At 41.9% G+C, this 24,550-nt stretch overlaps 1 protein-coding gene across 2 annotated transcripts in view; it reads left to right on the top strand.

Annotated features, from left to right (window-relative positions):
* Rbms3 (RNA binding motif single stranded interacting protein 3) overlaps nucleotides 1–24,550 on the top strand; it is a 675,207-nt gene that overhangs the window by 445,617 nt on the left and 205,040 nt on the right. For both annotated transcript variants that reach the window (XM_038323829.1, XM_038323830.1), the window contains exon 6: nucleotides 10,479–10,558. In XM_038323829.1, coding sequence (XP_038179757.1) covers nucleotides 10,479–10,558 — 80 coding nt within the window. The remainder of the gene's footprint in view (nucleotides 1–10,478; nucleotides 10,559–24,550) is intronic.

Genomic DNA, 24,550 nt, shown 5'->3' with positions numbered 1-24,550 from the left:
ATAAACCTCTAAAACCAGACGTTAATGGTGGGAATGTTGATCATCTGAGGTTCCTGGGGAGCTCGTGAGTGTGGCAGGCCTGTGAAAATGAAGATCAACTCCCAACATCAATCAGTGAGTCTGAAGGCACATGAGCGTGTGCCCAAGCTGTCTTTTCCCCTTTCCCAGAAACAGACCAGTTGTCCAGGAGAATCACACGAAAGTGTGGTGAGAGATCGCTGAAGCCCGACTCAGTGTGGAGAAGTGACTTGGGGGTGGAGTGCGATGGAGCACCTACCAGGCTCTAACATCTGAAAACACAGACCCTCTTTAAGAAGGCATTTACTGTCCCCCGTCCCTCCCCCAGGGTCTAAGGAGCATGAGAGAAGGCTGCAGAGACCTTTGTGCTGCGTGTTCCCTCTGTCTTCTGTGCTCTCAGTGTGGTCCTCTTAGAGGCTTCCTTTAGGTGGCCCTTAACTTGTGGCCTCATTGTGCTTGGCCCTTTTCTCTGGAATGAACAGACTTTCTAAATAAATCATTGCCATTCTTTCTTTTTTCATCAATTAAAAATAATGCCAATTCATGCAAGTTTTAGACAAATACTAGCCTGATCATTAATACTTTATATGAACAGCAAGTCAAAAAATACTCTTCATATATTTCCTCCCGTCCAGGTACTAGCCAGGCCTGACTGTGTTCACTCCTAAGCACAGACAGGACTGAGCACATTGGGATGATTTGGCTGTAGTCTTTCATGTGTTTTTAGGAATGACTTTGAATATCAACATTTTATAGCTTTATTATCTAACCGGACATTAGATCTGTTATTCTCTCCCACCTCCTGAAATATAAATAGAAAAGAGATTTACAATAAGCACAATGAAAGCGGCAAGTTTTATTTAAGAACCAGTATAAAGCAAGGGCTGCTCTTTGCTTCGCTGGCAAATGTTTCATGCCCTTCAAATCAATCCAAATCTTTTTGCTTTTTATTCTTTGGGGCATTTTTCACTTATATCTATCTTGACTCTGCTAAGGTGTTAAGGAAAGAAACAAAAACAGAAAAACACCCCTGCCTTGTACTTTTTGCAGTACTTTTGGCATTGCCATCTGAGGTACATGGAACCAGGAAATCAAATGTGATCAAGGGTAAATTTCGTGATTAGCAATCTCACTGCTGCAGCTGCGTCTGCACCCAGACAGTTCCAGTCGTGCTGGCGGACATTGGAAAGAGTGAGGCTGTTTCTTTTGGTAATTGTAATTCCTTTTCCAGTGGCTGGGCAGATGTGACCCACTGGGAGCTAATGCTGCTGGTTCCTCCTGGCTTGGTCCTTTGCGGATACCTCCCCTTTCCCAGTCATGCGCTGCTTCCTGCCTCCTACCTGCATTCTATGTTCTCACCACCAAACACTGTGATCGTGGGTGGAGAAGACAGAACCATCTGTTCTCATTGCTATGTATTCAGAGCCTCAAAGCCATCAATCACCTAGTTGTTACCCCCAAAACACAGTCCTCTTTTCAAAGCTTCTAAGAGAGTTTATTCTGGAGCCAAATATGAGTGACCATGGCCTGGGGAAACAGACTCAGGTGACCTCAAATACCATGTTTCTATGTAGTAATTTTCCTAAAGTTTTCACAGTAATAGAACAATGAAAACCATAAATCAAGATTTTGTTCAAATATAGGTGGAAACCTCACCTAGGTAGGTTGCTGGAAATCAGAGCAAACTTTGCTACAGGCCTCAGATGCTTTCTGAAGGTGTCCGTGCCTTTCTGGGTGGTAGGATGAAGTGATCTGTTGAGTGTATGCATTCAAAAGTTTTCAGTTGATCACAAAGTCATGATGCTAGGTCAGACACAGACCTGGGCAAGTTATGGCTATTGGGGCCGCAAAAGATAGCTCAGGAGAAATTGTAATTAAGCTCTGGACCGGTAGCATCTCAACCACTCTAGAATCTCATCAGTTTGTCATCCTCGTTGGTGATTCAGAAAGTCAGCCAACCAGACAATGAATCAAACGGCATCACTCAGTTGTTAATCTGAAATATCCCAAACTCCAGTCTTACTCTTTCTATATCATTCTTGGAAGCTGGGGAAGGAAGAACATGCTGATTGTTGTATTAGGCTGCTTGTTTGTCCCGGTCGCCCAGAAACGAAATAACCACACAGAAACTATATTATTTAAATCACTGCTTGGTCTATTAGCTCTAGCTTCTTATTGGCTGACTCTTACATATTAATTTAACCCATTTCTATTAATCTGTGTATCGCCATGTGGCTGTGGTTTACCAGCTAAAGTCTGTCTGGCTCCGGTGGGGCTACATGGCTTCTCTCTGACTCTACCTCCTTTCTCCCAGCATTCTGTTTAGTTTTCCCCACCTAGCTCTTTTCCCCTATAGCTCTGCTATAGGCCCAAAGCAATTCCTTTATTTATCAATGGTAATCACAGCATACAGAAGGAAATCCCACACCAAATATCATTAGAAAATGACGTTTATTTTTAAAAAAAAAAAACTTTCTGTTGGATAAAAATACAGTTCTGAAACAAAAGTCCGTCACTCACATGGAACTGAATTTGGTGAACTGAATTCCCAGGGAAATTTGGAGCTATTAAATACCTTCACCCCTTTCCTTTCTAAAAAGAAACCAGGAGAAAGTGAGGTGAACTGTAAGATATCCCCGAGGTTCTGGAATTTCAGGCCAGTTGTTGGTGCTGGTCAGCAGAGAAGACACACTTGGAAATATAGCCCCTTATTGCTTGCATTTTAAATTTGAGCCACTTATTTTGTATGCTTCCTCTATGCCCAGCTTTCTGTAAGTGTGTCTGACCCCTTGTTTCTCTACATCTCTGTAGGGGTAAGCATAGTTCTGCATGGGCTTGAAATCACTTGTTTCTATCTCTCTTCTGTACGTCTTATCTATATTCTTGTATACTTCAAGCTTCAAACTTCTTCCTGATACATGAAATATATTTATTCATTCCCTATCTTAGTTCATCAGATTCAAATGTTTATGGTTCCCTACATTCCAGGCACTATTTTAATATATTATTATTGAGCTGCCCATGAACAGAGAAAGTCTGCTTTGGGGAGCCAGTATTTTATTGGTTTATGGAGATGATTGGATGTGATAAGCAGTCAAATATCAAATAATATCAAATTACTATAGTGTCACAAAATCAAAATAAAATATAGGACTGTGATTTAGAGTAGGGGACCAGAGGTCAAGGTGGGACAGCTCTTTCAATAGGGAATAATTAAATATTCAAATATGCAAATGATAAGAAGAAATCTCTAGGGACTTGGGAAGGGAAAAAAACCTAAGAGGAACAGGAAATAAGGGATCTAGGCGAGGCAGATTTGGCAAGTTTGGGAGACAGGAGACCACAAAACAAGAGAATGCCTTTAACTACATCTAAGAATAAAATGTGACTGTGACTCAAAAACATGAATTAGAAGTCTTTGGAAAGTCCTAAGCATCAAAGCTTTGGCTTTCTATAGCATACAATGGCAAGGCTATTCTTAGTGCTGTCCTCAGGCCTCACTGCATGCTAGGCGAGTTCCCTGGCACTGGCTGTAAGCATGCCCAGGGATCGCTAGTCATCCTGGTGGCCTTGGATTCACGTTAGTAGTCAGGCGGGAATCTTCAGTCCACCTGAGCCACTTCAGTAGCGAGCGTCAGAGACAAACAAGACTTTCCAGACAAACACTTCCAGATCTGAATGTATTATTCTGTCCTACTGCATACCCGAGGACACTAGCGTGAAAAACACCCTGAGGACCGGCCCTAAAGGCTCGTTACCCGGACTACAGCCTGTATGTGTCTATTGTCTCTATATGCAGATGGCTTATTTAAAGAGATCAAGCCATTTTTGTTTTATTTTTCTAATTTCTATAATCAAAGCTCCTTCTGGAAACATTAATCTGGCCTATATAAAGAATTAGAACTTTGGGAGCTCAGTCCGGTGCTCCAATGTGGGGCTCTGTCTCTATCTCCATCCATCGCCAGGTGAAGGTTAAGGCTCACAGTGAGCCCGTCCATGCTGTAGAGTTCACATTCATTGCCGTTGTCCTTGGTTTCTCAGTCCTCCTCCACCGTCAGCCACATTCAGAGAGCCAGGTTTGGTCCCCTGTTCCATCAGTTCCATTCCAACTGGACTTGGTGGTCTCCCGTTAGATCTGTCCCACCGTCTCAATGGGTAAACGCACTCCTCACGGTCCTGACTTCCTTGCTCATGATCTCCCTCCTTTTGCTCCTCATCGGGACCTTGGGAGCTCAGTCCGGTGCTCCTATGTGGGGCTCTGTCATTTTCTCCATCCAATGCCAGGTGAAGGTTCTTTGGTGATATGCAAGATATTCATGAGTATGGCAATAGGATCTGGACATTTCTGGCACCCTCTCCTCAGCTGCCCAAGGACCTAACTGGGGGCATCTTCCTGGACACCTGGGAACCCCTCTAGAGTCAAGTCTCTGTTCTGATGAGGAGCAGAAGGAGAGAGATCATGAGAAAGAAAGTCAGAACCATGAGGGATGCGTTCACCCACTGAGACGGCAGGACAGAACTAATGGGAGACCACCAAGTCCACTTGGAATGGGACTGATGAAACATGCGACCAAATCGGACTCTCTGAAAGTGGCTGATGGTGGAGGCTGACCGAGAAGCCAAGGACAATGGCGATGGGCTTGGTCTCTACGACATGGACAGGCTCTGTGTGAGCCTTGTCAGTTTGGTTGCTCACCTTCCTGGACCTGGAGGGAGTTGGGAGGACCTTGGACTCAACATAGTGTAGAGAACCCTGATGGCTCTTTGGCCTGGAGAGGGAGGGAGTGGGGGTATGGGTGGAGGGGAGGGGAGGGAAGGGGGAGGAGGAGGGGAGGAGATGGCAATTTTTTTTTTTTTTTTTTGGTTTTTCGAGACAGGGTTTCTCTGTGGCTTTGGAGCCTGTCCTGGAACTAGCTCTTGTAGACCAGGCTGGTCTCGAACTCACAGAGATCCGCCTGCCTCTGCCTCCCGAGTGCTGGGATTAAAGGCGCGCGCCACCACCGCCCGGCTGAGATGGCAATTTTTAATAAAAAATAAATAAACTGGAAACAAAAAAAAACAAACAAACAAAAAAAGAATTAGATTAATATGCATCTAGATAAGAATGTCACACACTCTTAGGTATCTGTACTCAGTTAATCTGAGGGACAGAGGTACTTTCTGTATTGAGTCAGAAGAAAAGCCATTTTGTTTTCTTGTTTTGTTTTCTGGCATGCTTCTTGAAATGTACAACCCCTGTGGCTATGTTTTTATTTCTCTATTATTGATCAAGGTGATGGACATAGGTTCAGCATATTATTCCACCACCGAGAAGACTATACTAGATGGTGATTTCCAGAATTGTGGGCAGGGTCGTGGGAACTGACACAGTGATCCTGAGATGTCAGAAAGGCAGACCTCAGGAAGCTCTTGCCACCTGCAGGTCACAGGGAAAGCAGAGGCCTGTCCTCAGAATCCAGTACAGCCTGTAGTCAGAGGCAGGATGCCACAGACACTAGACCAAAACAGGAAATAAGGAAAAAGCACTCAGATTTCTTCTCTTTTAAAAACTAATTATTGGGGCAGGGTGGCTGTGAGCCAGAAGACACCTTTCAGGAGTTGGTCCCCTCATCCCCTTGCTAATGGAGCAGTCTCACTTGTTCCATTGCTCTTGTTACACAGGTTAGGTGGTCCGTGTGCTTCAAGGCATTGCTCCCGTTTCATCGGGAGTTCAAGGTCATCATTGCTGACACGATGAGTCTTAGCAGACATAAAACTCGAGAAGCTGACATTGGAATAGAACTCCAGACTCTCTCTGGAACCCACCCTCTCTCCCATCAGCCCTAGTTCTGTCCTGGGATCCAGTTCAGGGCACTGTGTTCCAATGTGTTGTTGCATCTCCCTAGACTACTCAGGTCTGTGACATTTCCTCTGGCTTTGGTCATCTTGGATAGTCCTGATTCTGAGTCCTGGAGAATGTCTCTGCATCTGAAATTGCCTGGTGTGTTCTCCATCATAGGACCTGGATCACCAGTGGACTACTAAGAACAATGCCCTTGAGGCGAAGGATCTTTTTCATCATACCATACCAGGGTATATCTGTGTAAGCACATAAAAACACCTCTCTAGTTAGACGGGGCTGTGTGGGATAAGGACAGAGAGCCTGCGTGAGATGAGATAGATCAGCAGAAGAGCTCAGGGGGTGGTGTGATGGAAGGTTAGCTGTACTCACCGCTATGACTCAGCCTAGATTCTTTAGGAAGCATAATCTCAACGAGAGATTTTGTACATCTTGGTGGCCTGAGGCCACGTCTGTGGTGATTGTTTTAATTAGGTGGGTATGGAAAGGCAGGGCCTGCTATGCACCATTCCTTGGGCATGGAATCTTAAACTGTATGAGAGTGGAACAGCTGAGCTGAGCACAAGTGAGCAAGGAAGCATGCATGCATTCATTTCTCTCTGAGCAGATGTGCATGCAACCTGACTGTTTCAAGTTCCTGCCTTGACCTCCCCACAGTGATGAACTGTGTGTAACCTTGAATTTTAAACTGAAATAATCCTCTTTGTCCCCTAAATTGCTTTTTGGATGGGGTCAGGATGTTTTATCACAACAGAAACGAAACTAGGACAGTGGCAAGACCACAATGGTGGTCTGTGTCCTCGAAAATCCTGAGTACAGAGATAGGAGGCACAGCTTCTAGGCCAAGTCATTTGCTAGCCAGTCTTCAGGGAGGACACCCATGGTGCTCCCCAAATCAAAGAGTTAATTATTTTATTTATGCAGTGGAGAAAATATCTGAGACAATTTCTAACTCTTTAGTAATGTGATGCATTTTTATTTAACCTTTTTATTATTGTATGAAAATCTGATACATGCATGTAGTAGGTTTTGATCAAATCCTTCCCCAGTCCCTCTCCTGCAATTGCTCCCGTACAACCCTCATTTTTTTCCTCCAAATTTCACGTGCTCTACCCTCACCTTTATACCTACTCTGTCAAATTAATGCTGCTTATATCTGCATGGCTGTAGGGCCATCTAATGGAGCATGGGCATCCTCTCACAAGCCGCATTCCTAAGGAAAACTGACTTAATGATGTAATTCTACAAAGTGGCTCTGGACATGGGCTCACTCACATGCAATCACACACACACACACACACACACACACACACACACACATACACAAAGCCTAAGATATTTTTCAAATATTTTTATTTTTTTTAATTCTTTTTTTTCTTTGTCCTAGGGACTCACCATTGGCCTCTACATTGCAATGGGTTACGAAGCAAATGACATGATTTATTTTTGAAATGCTTGAAAAAGCACACATTTTAGTCATTAAAATTCCTCTGATAGCTTTGATTCTTTGTGGAAATTTTACCAGAAATGAGGATGTTTGGCTCACGAGGTTGGATGTTCCAAGTCACCAATAATTTATCCAGTGCTATGATTGCAAAATCCCAAATATTTCACAAGAGCGGAAGCCTCTAATTAAACATAACACATGACAGAGTGGATTTGTTTTTAAGCTTGTGCCTTATAATGCTTAGAACTTTCAGATCGTGAACTCAGAGTTCTCTGTTGAGGTGAAAGAGTTAAGATGAACGTGGTTTTTCTCAAGACTTTTCTTCCTCTGTGTGTCAAGCCGGATCCAGAACATTCTGCCAATGCTAGATCGGGTTCTCATGCACTGTAGTTTGACTGTGGGAATTGTGTGAGCCGTGAAATCAGTTTCTCTGAGCAGTAGCAGTTGTTTAGGAAAACAGAGGAGGAGGAAGGAGACAAACGAGGGGCAGGCAGCTGCTGCTGCAGCAACCGAATTCTTCAGTGTGTTTCAAATGACTGGAGCCAGCAGTTGCGAGTCACGAGACAAGAAAGAAGCAGGACCCTGAACGTGTGTTTATGTTTAAACGGCAGCTCTAACAAAACCCCTGGAAGCTTTACACAGTGATCGGAACCTTATAATACCCTGCTTAAAACATTGTCAGGTGGCTGGCTTCACCCTGGAGCTGGTATGCAGGGTAGAGCTGGGAAGGCCTCAGGTACCTCTTATAAAAATAGAGGCACTGGAGTGAGCAAGGCCAGTTGAAAGGGGCTGGTCAAGGCCTCTGCATCCGGTGCTGTCTTTCCAAACATACTAGAGAGCGCTCACTTCAGTTTCATCCCAAGCGCGGGCCAGATTTCAGATAGCTGGGGCTGGCAGCCTCGCGGGGCACTTCATTGCGAAACTAGAGAAGATAATAGGTGTGCTGTGGCTAACCCGGCTGTTCACCTAGATGTCTCACTCTTGTTCCTTTTCCAGAGCATTGTCCCCGCCCCTTTGGCACTCCTAGCGGCCTGTGCCATTATTACTGGGGCAGCTTGGCCTTTTCAGATGTGGTCCCAAGTATTCAAATGAAATTGTCACTGCTGGGTGGTACAACATAACGTGCTTTGACACGGCGCTGATGACAGCCACAGAAAACAGACTTTTATTGCATTTATTCTCTCAGAAAAGTGTCTCTGGTGGCTCACAGCAGACATCTACTTAGTTAGATCTGAATGAACCCAAAGTGAGCCATCTGCATTGCCCGCTGTCTTTGTGTTCTTAGAAAGAGACCCCAGCAGGCCCGCCGCGGCTGTAAAATGGTGTTAAGAGAAGATGATCGTACTTAGAACCGAGAAGGGATGACTCGAAAATTTCAAACCAGAGTAAAAATAGGGTAGGCACGTGGGGTGGGCAGGAGCCCATTTTCTTCTTTGCTTGCTCCTGTATTCACAAAATCCGCAGCTGCACATTGTAACCTACGGTTATGTTTGGTCTTCATGTAAAATATGTGTCATTCCAGGACAAAGAGAAAGGGCTTGATTGGTGGGGCTTGGCAGGCAGCATTTATCCACGCTGTCTGTTATCTATGTGGGCTCCCAGAGAGAGGTTTAGTAGAGAAGGGACTCAAGGCATGCCGCCTGTCTTTACCTCCTAGAATAAAATTCCACTAATGCACCATCTGTGGGAGGTAAGGGTTCCCATTTCCTCTCTGGCTTATGTCTCTGCTAGGAGGAAGCTTTTCCTCAAAGAGGCAATAGGGAGTAGACCCTGTGGGAAGGTGCAGAGGCAGATGAAAATTCTTTTATTCCTAGAAAAGGAAGTTTCCTACTAAAAAAGAAAGAAAACATAGAAATAAGAAGAACGTGATTAAAGGTTCTAGTAGGTGGGAAATGTAAAGATGAAGAAACCTGTATTTTCTGTTCCTTAATATCTAGAATGAAGAAAATATATGTCTTTCTTTTCTTATTCTAATGTCTTATACACACACACACACACACACACACACACACACATATATATATATATTATTCTATATATTTAAAATGTCATTGATGGAGTTGGAGAGTTGGGTCTGTAATGAAGAGGATTTACTGCTCTTCCAGAGAACATGAGTTCAGTTCCCAGTACCTGGCCTGGTTCACAGCCACTTATAACTCCAGTTCTAGGTAATCTGACTCCTTCTTTTCACCTCTACGGGTGTGGCTGACACACACACACACACACACACACAGAGAGAGAGAGAGAGAGAGAGAGAGAGAGAGAGAGAGAGAGATTGAGAGTTATAGAAACAACAAAGTGAAGACCATATACAGTTTATTTTCTGGGACCCCTTGTAGACGCCCCTAGCCAGGGCAGTCCTGCCGAGATGAACATGATACGATGCTGGGATGGCAAAGCAGTCTTTCCTTAGATTGTACGTGAAATGCAGACATTTCACACAAAGCTCTCATCTTATGAATATTGAATATTGGTATATAGTATTAAAAATAAAAAGAAATAGGAAAATATCCAAAATTCTAAAAAATTGAAATTATGGTTTTGTGTGTTCTTTTAGCTTTCTCTTACATGTAGGGACCCCAAATAATTCTCTCTAGGTATCTTCCACACAATGATTTTTCAATAGAAGTGCCACCACAGGGCTAATAACTGTCCCACCGTGTGACCATAGGCGGCAAGCTATAAAAATACAGTGCATCGTTTTCACAGTGTGGCTGAGTTACCACCGCTCAGGCTTTGACCATGGCTGATGTTGGTCAAGATCCCCAATGCCACCACTTACTGGAGAGGAAGTTTGGCTCCTCCAGCCTCCATGCCGTCATTGATGCAACCTGCCTCTCATGGTTGCTAATTTAGTCATTTGGTGAACATCTATTGAATGCTTTCAGCTGCCAAGCTGCCTTGTGTAGAAGGAAGAAAAGGTCTCAGGTTAGTTCTGTGACATCCCCCTGGGCAGCCATATGGGATGACACATTGAGCAATGATAACCTTGTCAAGTCCCATGAGCCCACCATGGTAGCTATGACAACAGATGGTAATTCATGTGCACATGTCAAATTAAACTCCCCCATCCCTTCCTTATAACCCTTTCTTGCATATTGTTATAGGAACAACTTGATAGAAATATATAATCTCATGTTCTTTCCCATACTTTCTCCCCACCCCACCCCCCAGAATGGAGTCTACCGAAAAATGTGAAGTGGTAATTCAACATTTTAATGGAAAATATCTGAAAACACCACCAGGCATCCCAGGTAAGAAATGCCATCAGAAGTCACTGAAAAGTGTCTTGGCTTCTGGCTAATGTTAATTCATTTGCCTACTGTTGGAGGGGTTAAATCATTGCCTACCACTGGAGGGGGTAAATCATTTGCCTACTGTTGGAGGAGGTAAATCATTTGCCTACTGTTGGAGGGGGTAAATCTTTTGCCTACTGTTGGAGGGGGTAAATCATTTGCCTACTGTTGGAGGGGTTACATCATTTTCCTACTCTTGGAGGGGGTAAATCATTTACATCCTGTTGGAGGTATTAAATTATTGGCATACTGTTGGGGTTACATCATTGGCATACTGTTGGAAGAGGTAAATCATTTACATCCTGTTGGGAGTAAATCGTTTGCATACTGTTGGGGTGTTGTAAAAGTGCATTTTTCACATCTCCTTTTTTCAAATCTGTGCACGTTGAGCGGTATGTGTGGTGTAGGACATGTGTATGTGAATGTACATGCTGTACACTCACATGAGAGGGCTAAAGGGGAATACTGGATGTATTCTCAGTCTCTGTTTTATTCTCTTGAGACATGGTCTCTCACTGAACCGGAAGCTCACTAATTTGGTTCTCCCGATAGCCAGTGAGCTCCAGGGATGCACCTGTCTTCATCCCCAAGTGCATAACCATGCCTAGCTTTTACATGGATGGTGGGGATCTGAACTTGGATTCTCATGCTTGTATAGCAAGCACCTAAGCTGTAGAGCCAGCTCCCCGCTTCCTAATTGTGTACATGTGTGTAAACACTATTTAAAAACTCATTCCTAGACTTTCTGGGTGATTCTCCATTGTGGTGTGTTTGAATTGTTGCTGTTGATTCCCTGAAGTGGGTTAGAAGAGGAACAGAGCAAAGTGCAGGCGTGCTTGAGATGAGCAATGCTTGTGACACTCGACATGAGTGCTGAATCCTTCATCTGCCTTGTATTAAGTGGCTATGCCGTGATATTCATAGCAGAGTTGAAGAGCTCATACTGGACCCCAACCACCACTGCCCACTTGTAAGAAAACTTTATGGCAATGTGGCAGTCATGAAATCTGAGTGCAAAAAATTTATAATAATATAAGTGACAGTTTGAGAAATTGTTAAAAGCTGCAATCTATACTATCCCATAGCATTTTATATTTTTCTCAAAACTTAAGAGTTTTATATACATTGTAAAAAGATACCACTTTAGGTTATCAAGAGTTATATTTAACATAAAAAATAAAATGTATCATGTCTATCAGAATTATTAATGCTTTAACTTGGCTTAACCTGCTAGGGAACAAGAAAGGTATTTGGTGTTGGATGATTACATTGAAAAATAGCTCATGAGACCTGGGCATAGTGGTTCACCCCTGCCTTCCCAGCACTTGGGAGGTAGAGGCAGGAGAATCAGGAGTCCAAGGTCATCTTCAGCTACATGGAGACTTTAAGGGCAGCCTGGATTATCTGAAATCCTGTCTTCAAAAATGATATTGCATATTAATATATGAAAAATTAAGATTGAATGAAGTACTATGCTGAGACAAATTATAGCATACCAAGAGCCTTTTAGTGAATGCTGGTTATTATATGGCTCTTTTGATGATGACTTGTATCAGTGGAAAAAGTGTGTGTGTGTGTGTATTAATTTATATTTTGGGTTTTGACAATTATTGTTATAACATCACTATCACTGGAATCTATAAAGGGTTTGGAAATTTGCCTTCTCAATTACGTAAAACAGATTGAAGTTACATAGAGGAGAAAATGTGAACCATAGGAGATATTTTTATTTTTTTGGTGGCATAGTCAGGGCTTTTGTCCTGACTTGGTTGCTTGGGGAGGATGTTAGTAAAGAGGAATGCCCTTCATCAGGATGTTTGGGTGATGGAGAAGATGCAAAGGCAAGTGATTGGTTAGTCAGTGAGTGTGTATGCAGCCATGCCCTGCCTTGATTTGGTTAGCTTCTACAGGGAACACCCCCTGGGAACTGACTTCGTCATGATCCACTAGGAGACATATGGTGTTGTTAAGAAAGGCTGTCACAGTTTTCTTCTCAGCATGGAAACTGTCTTTGCATTTTAGGAGAAATAGTGTGGGCTTTTTTTTCCCTGTTAGTATAAATAGACATCTCAAGACATTCTGCCCAGAACTGGTTTTGAATAGACAAGGCACGTAAGTGCGCATGCATGTGTGTGTGTGTGTGTGTGTGTGTGTGTGTGTGTCTCCTGCTGAATCAGAAACTCAGCTATCTGGTGAGAATTGCTGGCCAATGTCTCCAGGGATTTTCCTCTCCTCCTGCTTCATAAGCCAGGATTACAGGCATACACCACCATGCCTGCCTTTTATGTAGGCTCTGGGGATCTGAACTCAGGTCCTCATGCTTGCGTGACAAACTCTTTACTAAATGAACCACCTTCCCAGACCCTACAGTTTCCTCATCTTAATCCCAGTTTACCCAACAGATGTCTACAGGCACAGAAGGCATTGAATTAGGTGTGAGTCCCATGGTTATGTTAAAGAGTTAAGCAATGAGCTAAGTATGTGGAATCATTAATTAAAATCTGAGGTTTTTAACTTTATAGGTTTCTTCCTTTGGGGAGGAAAAAAGACATACTGAAATCCATCTTGACCTGACAGGTTTGGAAATATTTTGTTTGGTTTTCCCCAAACATATAGGTGATTAAAATAATTTAATGCTAAAGTCAAGAAAAATCCCTACAGATCCCTAAATGTTCCAGCATTCTTCGTGTGCACACAGGGAAGGCTAGCACCTTTTTTAACATCATAGCTACCCCCAATGGAAGCATGGTGCATCACACAAAGTGGCTTGTGAGATTTTAGCCCCTTGATAGCTCATGGCAGCAAGAAAACCAACAGCTTGGCTCAGTTACAAAATACTTAGAGGTGGAACTTATGCTTCTGAGGCCTCCCCTCGGTGGAATAGAATTAAATATGCAATGCTGATCATCAGGAGTTCTCAAGTTGGCCTTTATTTATGCATAATTTTGGAAGTCAAATAGAGTTTAATAAAAGCTTCAAATGTTAACTGAAGATACTAAATCTTTGATATGTAAATCTGATGTGAAACACAGAGTATGTCATAAGAAACAGGTTTTGGGAAGGTATAATAGGAAATATCCCCAAAGGATCCAGTGTGGATGTCATGGCAGGCAGGATCAAATGGACCATATGTTGCTTACTCATTTTGGTTCTCATTGCTTCTATGTGGATCCATTTGAAATATTATTTTTATAATTCATATTTTTGGAAAATTTAGTGTGTGTGTATGTACATGTGCGTGTGTGTATTTGTGAGTGCTGTTGCTGCGTTTAGGCCATGGCAGACATGGGGACATGGGAAGATTAACAGACACCTGCTGTGGTTAGGCCTTCCTTGCTTTCCGTCTTGTTTAAGGCAGGGAGTCTCTTGTTGTTTGTGGCTGTGTATTTGAGGCTAACTGGCCCGTGAGGTTCTGGGTACCCTGTCTTCATTGCCTGTGTCTTGCTGAGATATACTTTAATCACAGACACTCATGCTAATCCATTTGGTTTTGACATGAGTTCAGGGGATCTGAACATGGTCCTGATGCTGGAGTGGTCAGCTTTTTACACATCATGAGTTTTGATAGCCCAGAAAATCATCAGCTAATTGAATTTTCTCTTCCATTGCAAAGACAAAGAGTTCAAGGTTACTAGCAGCTGCTATAACACACAGAAGAAAATCCTGGGAGTGGTTTTAAAAAATTGTTATTTTTATTTATGTGTGTGAAATGTATTTGTTGTTTTCATTTATGTCTGTGTGCTTGCTAATCTCTATGTGCACTTGTGAAGGGCTGTCTATGGCAGCCAGAGAAGTTATTGGATCCCTTGTAGATGGAGTTACAAGGATTGTGAGTCAATGTGGGTGCTAGGATCTGAACTTACATCCTCTGGAAGAACAACAAGCATTCACAATCATGGAGCCATCTCCAGCTTTGTGTCTTTCAGGTTTTCCTTCTCTTTGCTGGTGAACATGCTAATCATTAATTGATATGACCTTCTTGAAACAAAAATAAGGGTGAATATAATCAAACTCAGTGTAAAGAATTCTCAAAGAACTAGTAAAAGAAACAGAATTCAAAAGCATTGAGAACTCCAGTCTTCTACTGTAGCATAGTTCCGTGTGTTTGGGGCCAGAAGTCTGTGACTGTGTGTGTACATGGATGTTTTCAATGTAGCAATATTGAAAACCATGTGTGAACAATCCACAGTCATGTGCAATGACCTGAGCCACTCACCATCCTATCTCGTTCTTTGGGAGTGCAGAACAATTTGTGCTACGTTCATATCATTCCCTTCTTTATTTGAGGATGGTTTGGGGAAGCAGGTACACACTGTGGAGCACACATGGGGTTCCATTCTGTCACCCTTGGCAATGATGGTGACCCTTATAGGAAAACAAGGCTAATTAGTCCAAAATAATAATCTCTTTCATCTCCTGATTCCCATAGTGCTATTTCTACCAAGGATCAAGAAAAATAACTCCTTGAATACTGAGCCTTGACATGGTTATAAATTGTAAATTCAGAACCATCACTGTTAAGTACATGCAAGGATATCATCTAACATTGATCTCATTTATGAAGTCAACACCATTTGTGTTTTAATTATAGTATGAATAATTTGCACATTGAATATTAGTTACATGGTTGTTAAGTTTTTCTCTGTGATACACATCAATGTAATGTTGAAGAGAATGATGTAGATGCCACATTTCGGATCATCCCGGATCTTTCTATATAGCACACCTCTTCCCATTGATTCAGAAGTGGTCTAGTGTCAATGAGGGCATCGTGGATCTTTCCATTCACACTATTAGAGCATCCCCAAATGGTTCAGATGACACTCAACAGGATCAGGAAAGAGGAAGAAGGGCAGATGGGCAGATCAATGATACGTATGTATAGATAGAGAAGCATAATGGGTAGTTGGATAGATAGTTGCCAGAATTAAACTATAGAATATTGAAACACCTGGATGAGGAAGCTTAAAAAGATTGAACATTACTGTTGTCACTGACAAATCAGAAGGTGAGGTCAGCCTCACATGTTAAATAGTTCCAGTCATGTGACCATTGCATCACTACCATTAGCAGAAAGAGATCCCGCAATGTTCCTTCCCCCCAGAGAGCAGAGACAACACAGTGTTTCATAAATGCTGCATGTCCTGTGTATTGATCTTGATATTTCCTGGGCAAAACGAATGCTCATTAGTTGCTTGCCCGCCTCACCCCATGCATTTCTGTGTTCCGTAATGAATTACACAGCTATGTGGGCCAACCCCCAAAGCATTTCATTTTCAGCTAGCTGGCGGAGCAAAGGCTAAGTTCCCAGAAACCTCAGGGCTCTGGAGGGCATGAACTCAAAAGGATCGCTTACAAAGAAGCCCTCAAACAGAGTGACCCACAGTGTGGGAAAGGCTTTCCCATGTAAGGACCCCCATTGATGAACACAGCCTACTTGCTGCATTGTGGGCAAATAAATCATGTTCTGTTCTCAGATGAGACTTCTGCCTGTGAGCACGGGTTTCTGTCAGCAAAGCTGTCTTTCTAGAAGAAAATGGAATCATCCATGTCTGTTCTTAAGATTTTCTTATTCTTAGATAATTGCTCCTAATCCCAACTGAACTTCAGGAAATCTAAGAGAGTTGAAAGACATCTTGTCATATTAGAGAATGCTTTCCATTTTTAAGAGACCTTGTTCACAGTAGTAATTTGGACCAGCTAGTGAACTAGAAAAATCCTTTTTTCTTTGACATAGATTTTATCTTTTATTGTCTTGATGTCTTGACATAGTAAATTCACTGTTTCTCCTTTTTTGAAATAAGTAACAATATGTAAATTATGAATGTATACGAACACTTCATAAGAGTGTCAGAGAAAAATTTCTAAGAGTGTTTTTTTTCACTATAAGAAAATATGGAGATGGTTAGATGGCTTAGTGGGAAAAGACATTTGCTGAAAGCCTATGAATTTTATCATCAGGTTGTTACACACACACATACACACACAATAAATATAATCCAACTATTTTTAAATAAATATTTGTTTAAACTTAACACTCCTTTAAAAGCAAAGCAAATGTCAACAGCATATTTAAATGCAATATATGTTAAAATACAAAATTTAAAATCAACTTAGATATCTTGTGTATAGGAAATTCTGGAGACCATCAGCATTAGTGTTCCTTTCGTGGTTCACTCTAAGTCCAGAAACAACTCTAGCTGGGAAATAGGTCACAAATAGAAAAGTATTGTGTTACACAGTTGGCAAAATTATATCCTTATTGCTGTGCTCATGTGCACCATTGCATTGAGGGGAACAAAGCCTCACATGGGGTCTGGCATGATTGCTCAGTGGAAAAGATGCTTGTCAACAAATCTGACTTGAGTTCAATCTCGAGAACCCACATGGTGGAAGGAGAGACCAACTCCTGTGGACTGTCCTCATTACAAAGCCTTGTGGCACACACACACACATACACACACATACACACACACAGAGAGAGAGAGAGACAGAGACAGAGAGACAGAGAGATGAGAGAGACAGAGAGAGACAGAGAGAGAGAGAGAGAGGGAGGGAGAGAGAGAGAGAGAGAGGAAGTGCTTTCTTAAATCAAAATATAATTCATATTTCAGATAGACTGTAAAACATTCAACCCAGTTAGGTATCAGTTTTGATTTCACTTAGTGAGTTTTAGCAGTACTTAAGGGGTGTTGTTTTTCTGTTCTTTCATTTTTCTTTTCTTATTTTTTTAATTTCTATGAATGTCTGTGTACCATGTGCATGGAATTACTGTGAAGGCCAGAAGAGGGGGTTATTTCCTAGAGTTACAGAAGGTTTTGCTGCCATTTGGTGATGAGAACTGAACTTGGATCCTCTGCAAGAACAGCCAGTACTTTTAACCACTGAGCCATCTCTCCAGCCCCTTCCTGACCCCCATTTACTCTTCTTTTAAGATGATGTCTCATGTCTCTCAGGCTGGCTGCTGGTCTGGAACTCACTCTATAGCCACAAATTAAATTGAACTTTGAATCCTGCTGTCCTCACAGCCTAAATGCTAAGATTACACATGTCTACAGATCTGGGATTAGAACCCAGGGCTTTGTGCTTACTTGGAAAGCAATTAACTACATTTTCACAAAAATTTCATCATTATTTCTATGTATTAAATACATAGTAGGTTTGTAAATAAAAAGTAGGATTGTTGTTGTTGTTGTAATAGTGTTAGTGTGCTTCAGAAAGCAACCAGAAAATATCTTGGTCAATGGCGTCTTCAATTCTTTTTTTTTTCAATTTTGCTACATTCTTTTTTTATTTTTATTAAAAATTTTTGCCTCCTCCCCGCCTCCCATTTACCCCCCTCCCCCCTCCACTCCCTCTCCCTCTCCTGTCCAGAGAGCAGTAAGGGTTCCCTGCCCTGTGGGAAGTCCAAGTACCTCCCCCCCTCCATCCAGCTCCAGGAAGGTGAGCATCCAAACAGGCCAGCCCACCTCCAAAGCCAGTATGCATAGTAGGATCCAAATCCAGTGTCATTGTCCTTGGCTTCTCAGCAGCCCTCATTGTCTGCCATGTTCAGGGAGACCAGCTTTATCTCATGCTTTTTCAGTCCCAGTCCAGCTGGGCTTGGTAAGCTCCGAATAGATCAGCCCCACCATCTCAGTGGATGGGAGCACTCCTCGCAGTCCAGACTTCCTTGCTCATGTTTTCCCTCCTTCTGCTCCTCATTTGGACCTTGGGAGCTCAGTCCAGTGCACCGATGTGTGGCTGTCTTTATCTCCATCCATCGCCAGATAAAGGTTCCCTCACGGTCCTGACTTTCTTTCTCATGTTCTCCCTCCTTCTGCTCCTAGTCAGGACCTTGGGAGCTCAGTCTGGTACTCATTCATAATCGGTTTTTAGCCATAAATAAAGGACATCGAGCCTATAATTTGTGATCCTTGAGAAGACAATAAGAAGGTGAAACCAAAGAAAAACATATAGTTATCCTCCTGGATATTAGAAGTAGACAAGTTTGCCGGGCAAAAATTGGGAACTTGGGGGTGGGGTGGGTTGGGAGCAAGGGGAGATGGGGAGAGAAAAGTGTGAAGGGGAGGATAGGGAGAGCTTGGGGGAATGGGATACTTGGGATATAGGAAGGCTGGATATGGGAGCAGGGAAGCATATATCCTAATTAAGGGAGCCATCTTAGGATTATTAAGAGACTTGACTCTAGAGGGGTTCCCAGGTATCCAGGGAGATGCCCCCAGCTAGTTCTGTGGGCAGCTGAGGAGAGGGAGTTGGAAAAGGCCAGATCCTATAGCCATACTGATGAATATCTTGCATATCACCATAGAACCTTCATCTGGCGATGGATGGAGATAGAGACAGAGCCCCACATTGGTGTCTTCAATTCTGTATGAATTGTTTGGCCATTGACTTGGCCCATACTATCTTAGCCTTCTGTGGACCATGCTGGTCTTAGCAAGGTAAATACATAACTGATTTAATATAGGAGGGAAGAAAAAGACAAGGGTAATACAGTTGTAAACTGGATAATGAGTTAAACAGAAAAGACACAGATTCATCTAGAAGGGACCACAAAGGTCAGAAAAAACAGTGTCCTATACCTCATGCCCACCCCCTTCTGTCATCTATACTTTTAGCTACAGGTGACAATGACATCTCCAGGTCCTCTAACATGTCTCCCACATACACCTTAGTTTCTGCACTTTCCCTCCTTGGATGAAAATTGACCAGAGCTCAACCAACCCAGGCCTTATACAAACCTGGAGAGTTGTTGACCCCTGGAATAACCCTGTACTGGTGGAATTTACTGTAAAATGAATATTTCACAAATACACATTAGTTCCCTGGTTTGTATTTTTGTGTCTTGGCTCAACACCATTGATTTTCTTTGCCAGGAGAATGCTACGATGCTTATTATCAATAACTTCCAATATTATCATGTATAGATTTTAATTGTTACAACAATGTCAAAGCTCTAGTGCCCACGTGTACTTAAATAGCTTCAGAATGTGCGTGAGCTCTGGTTATTGAAGGAGGTTGAGACAGAGGAGAGGCCCATATTCATCTCAGTGATCATGATCAACTTCACCACTAATTTCCCAACTAGGAACCACATTGAGGTTTGTGCACACTTCCCAGTGGAAGATTTGACAGTAAGACCATCCCAAATCCACAGTAAATTGTTAATTTTGTTTCTAAGAGTGTTGGGCGTTTGCCTCCTGTCAGTGTTGCTAATGAGTAAGCTATTTCAGTGTCTGCCTAAGTACGTCTGATTAGCAAGCAAAGAGAGTTGAGTGGCTTAAGCCCAATTAAGGCATAAGCCAGGGAGAGCAAACTGAATAATTAAGTGCTTGGTGCCCTTCTAAATTTGCGATTTTACTTAGTGGATTTCATTTAAAACAAATTCTAACCCATTTCTAGATAAATGGTTAGTATTCTGAATTAAATATATTCTAGTCTCTCCCAGCAACCGTCAAGATGCCTACCATATATCCAGCTCATTACTTAAAATCTTTTTGTTTTTTTTAACAATGAAGTCTGGAAAGACAATACTTTCAGAAGGCTGAATGGGAGCTCTCATTAGGCAGGTTCTGTAGTAGCCCTCATTTGTTTATCTTATTATCTTCCCTCCTCTGACTTCTTAAGTCTTTAAGCCCATGATTGATAGATTCATTATTTTTCTATTATTTTAGCCTTTTTCAGTTCAAAACCAGAACTGTCCCATCACAAATGAGCATATTCATGCCTTATTTTCTGATTTTAAGTCTTTCAAAGGCATCTTTGTCCTATGATCTGTCAATTATCTCCAAACAAAGCAAAGGAACAACAGCAAAAGAAAATGTTGACATTTATCTCTCTCCCCTTACCTCTTTTTAAAGAGTGATTTTATTTTTTTCATGTGTATGTGTGTCTGTCTATGTGTGGGTACTCACACATGTATGTGGGTGCACACAAAGACCATAAGAGAGGGCTGTGCTCTCAACCACTGAGCACCTCTTCAGCCCCCCCTTGCCCTTTTTTCTTTAAATAATTATTTCATAAACTCTAGGAATACAGCTCCTACACTTTGCTGTTTGGTTCAGTCATCCAAATCAATGTTCAGAATGAAGCAATCATAATCATTTTTTGTTCACTGATAAATAATTTGTTAATATACAGACTTGATGGGCAGGACCCAAAGCACTCTTGACGCTACCTCCCAGAATTATAAATATGTTGTTTACATACAAAAGCAGAGTTCAGGAATTAAGCAAGACTCAAAATTGAAAAATCATGTGGATTACCTGGTGAGTCAAATGAAGAACTGGTGGTCTTAAAAGTTCAAGAGATCAGAGTAAAGAAAACAGGGTAGAGAGTGGAGCCACCACCATTGGCCTTGGCTGTGGAGGAAGGCGGGTAGCCCCTTAGAAGCTGGAAGAGCAGGGATGTGGATTCTCCTCTCAAGCCTCCAGAGATAAACTCAACCCTGTTGGCACACTGAGTTTAGCTCCTTGGACCTGTGTCACCCACAGACCCGAATGATACAACTCCACACTCTTGATGTGTTCAGACACAGACAGACATCACACCCATACAATTAGAAGAGAAATCTTATACATTAGCTTAGGACTTGGTTTAAATGAACTTCACCCCAGCTATATTCAACAACTGCTTATATGTAAAACAGGAAAAAAAACTCCTCCTTATTTTAACTTAGTTTCTCTATGCCATTTCAGTAGGATGGACAAGACGAAGACTATGTAACATTGAAAAACAAGACCTTACACAGAGAGGTGTTTGAGTCTCAGAACACATTCCTTTTTGTAATCATATATTTTTAAATTAGCATATAAAGAAGCGGCCTTACATGAGGCCTTTTCATACACTCATAGTTTTGGCTTATAGATCCCCACTCCATACCCTCCCCAGTCCCTACACCTCCAATCCCATACCCTCCCCAGTTTCTACTCCCCCACCCCAAACCCTCCCCAGTCCCTAATCCCCTACCCCATACCCTCCCCAGTTCATATTCCCACTTAAACCTTTAACACCATCATTCCTCATCCTGTCTGTCTTCTTTTGTATCACAAGAACACATTATTTTTTACCCACTAAAATAACATATGAGCTCAAAACTATCTGCAAACCTAAAATATGCCAGGAAAAGTATTCCAATTAATTCATGCAAATATGCTTCTCTTAGGTTTCAACTTTAATATCACCTTGGTAATTCCCAATATTGAAAAAGTAGAGTGGCTGAGAAAGAAAACTGAAACTTCTTATAGCAGACGTCAGGCGGAAAGTCTAAAGGGCGCTCCATCCCTGCTGGCATTCCCATGGAAGGCTGTGTCCTCGGGCTTCAAGGTTGTGTTCCCTATGGAGCTTTAAACTTCAGACACAAATTAAAGTTCTCACGGGAGCTGGAGCAGTAAATTTAAACAAATATACTATGATAACGAAAAGTATTCTTAAGATTCAAGTGATTTCCAAGCTTCCTTGGGGCCAGCAGATTGGCTCAGCAGGCAAAGGATCTCACCTGGCAAACAATCCTGGTGAGCTTGGCATAATCATCAGGTCCCACGTGAGGTAGAAGGAAAGACCCAACTCCACTGAGTGGTCCTGTGGCCTCCACACATGCCCCAAGGACATGCCAATCTGATGGAGACTGGTCTTTAGTTGAGGGTCCGTCTTCCCAAGAGCGCCAACAACTAAGAGTTTTTGTAGATGACTGGGAAATGGGAACAAAAGGCTGTAGCAGAGACTCCCAGGGATCCGTAAGATCCTTTCCGACAATTTTCAAGTATTTTCATAATGATAATAATACATAATAATACATTGTTGCTTTTGACCTCTGATTTTTCTCCTTGGTGGAGTGCGGTGACCCATAGGAGAAGCCAGCCAATGGCCATATGAGAAACCAGCTGTCCTCGATCAACTACTCCAGAAATTATACAGATTTGTTGCTGATAGTGATATCTTTATTATTAAAAAAGGCTTTTGCTCTGTAGCCCAGGCAGGCCTCAGATTTGCCACATTCTGTCGCAAATGCCAGGTTTATAGGTGAGAGTCACTATGATACATTCCAAAGGTTAATACAAGACTACATTTACAGTATTTAATGTTGTAAATAACTTAAAAAAATAAAAGTGTTTGTATTGACTTTCAACTTATCTGTCATTGCTATTTGAAAGTAAATTAAATAGAAATCTGAAATACATATTTTTAAGTGAGAAATCTCAATAAATATTATATAAATACAGTCTGTAGAGGAGAATTCAATAATTCTTTAAAAGTTATTGTCCTAAGATAAAAAAAAAAAAAAGAAAACCTATCCAACTTTGGTGACTCTTGGTATAATAAAATTTAAATCTTTTACTTTCCTAAGAACCAGCCAATATAAAGCTGAGTTAGGATATCCTTTTGATAGACTATCTATGTTCTAGAAAGTTATTTTAATAAGAAGAATTAAGGATGAAAATTCATTTCAACATGTCCCATTACTGTTTTGCATAAAAAATGTGTGTGTGTGACAGTCTTCAGTGCCTTATTTTATCGAATATGGAGGCTGCAGTTATTTTTAAAATATTTACCATTTTTTACCAGTAAGTGGCATAGTACTTGACAAAAATATGTATTTCATGAAGGGGTATAGAAACAACAGGCAGGAAATGTAGAGAGGAAGCTAACATAAATTTTGAGTGGCCTGTGAGCCTGCCAGATGTGGAATTGGGTCTGAGACTAATATCAGAGCCAGAAGTTGACCACAGATGTGCCACAGGGGGCTTGACTGTCACATAGTCCTTTGACTGTCACATACGGCTTTTGGTGGATTCTAACTTCTGAGCCTTCCAAGTGGACTCCACCATTGAGTGGAATTCCCCATGTGGAAGGCACTCAGGAGGAACTTCCTAGTTACTAAGTTACTAAATGATAGGTAACACCGTAGCAACAAGGATTTCAACCCGAGTGTGTGATGAAGCACTCTATATGTGATGGCTAACCTTGCCCACTTGATGGGATTACAGCCACCATGGAAATAAGGCTCTAAGGAATCTTGACTTGGTGAGAGATTTTCTGGATCAGGTTAATTGACCTGGGGTGACCAACTCTAAAGGATTCTATATCAGCTGGGAGCCCAGACTGAATCCAAAGGAGAAGGTGAGCTGAACTCAACATGTCTCTCTTTGCTTCCTGACTGGAGGTGCTTGTGCCCCACCGCCTCATACCCCAGCCATCACTCACCCGACTGTGAGCCAATGTGAACCCTCCCTTCCTCAGGTATCTTTAGTCAGGTGTTTGCCAGAGCAATGAGACAGGTGGCTGAGGCAATATGCTATTTGTGCTCACATGATTTTTTTTATTTCCTCAAATGAATTCTTTTAAGTTATGGCATTTTAAACTAGTTTGTATTATCTGAAAGGAAATTGGTGCCCTGGTCATTCATAGCACCTAATTATTATTTTAAATGAAAAAATTGATGTTATAGGTAATTCGGTATCAATTTCCTCTTTTAAATTTTTATATACAGATACAGTAATGTAGTAGATCCCATCAGACAGCGCATTCCTTTCTTTCATTGCAGCACAAGCCTTTTACATCTGGGCTATACTTAATGTTCTTGATTAACAGAACAGCATCCTCCCTGCTTATGACAGGCTTCCTATGAGAATCTCACGACTGCCCTCTTTGCCTTCTGTGAATTAGATTAATAAGACAGTACTATGGAGTGTGCCACTTGGCCTGTGGAAGAATGGGTGCTTCACCTTCTGAAAGATTTATTTTTAGTTATCATTGTGTGGAGGTGACAGTGGGCATGGGCACATGTGAAAGTAGGTTCCCAGAGAGGGCATAAGAATCAGTTATATCCCATGAAAAGTGATTGACAGCCACCTGGCATGGATGCTAGGAACCTAACCCAGGTCCTCTGCAAGAGCAGGATACACTATTGACTACTGAGTCACCTCTCCAGCTCAAGGCCTGCCTTTT

Source organism: Arvicola amphibius, chromosome 3 (assembly GCF_903992535.2).
Source record: "Arvicola amphibius chromosome 3, mArvAmp1.2, whole genome shotgun sequence".
Taxonomy (NCBI): domain Eukaryota; kingdom Metazoa; phylum Chordata; class Mammalia; order Rodentia; family Cricetidae; genus Arvicola; species Arvicola amphibius.
The sequence above is the reverse complement of the archived record's forward strand: the minus strand, read 5'-3'. Positions and strand labels throughout refer to the sequence as shown.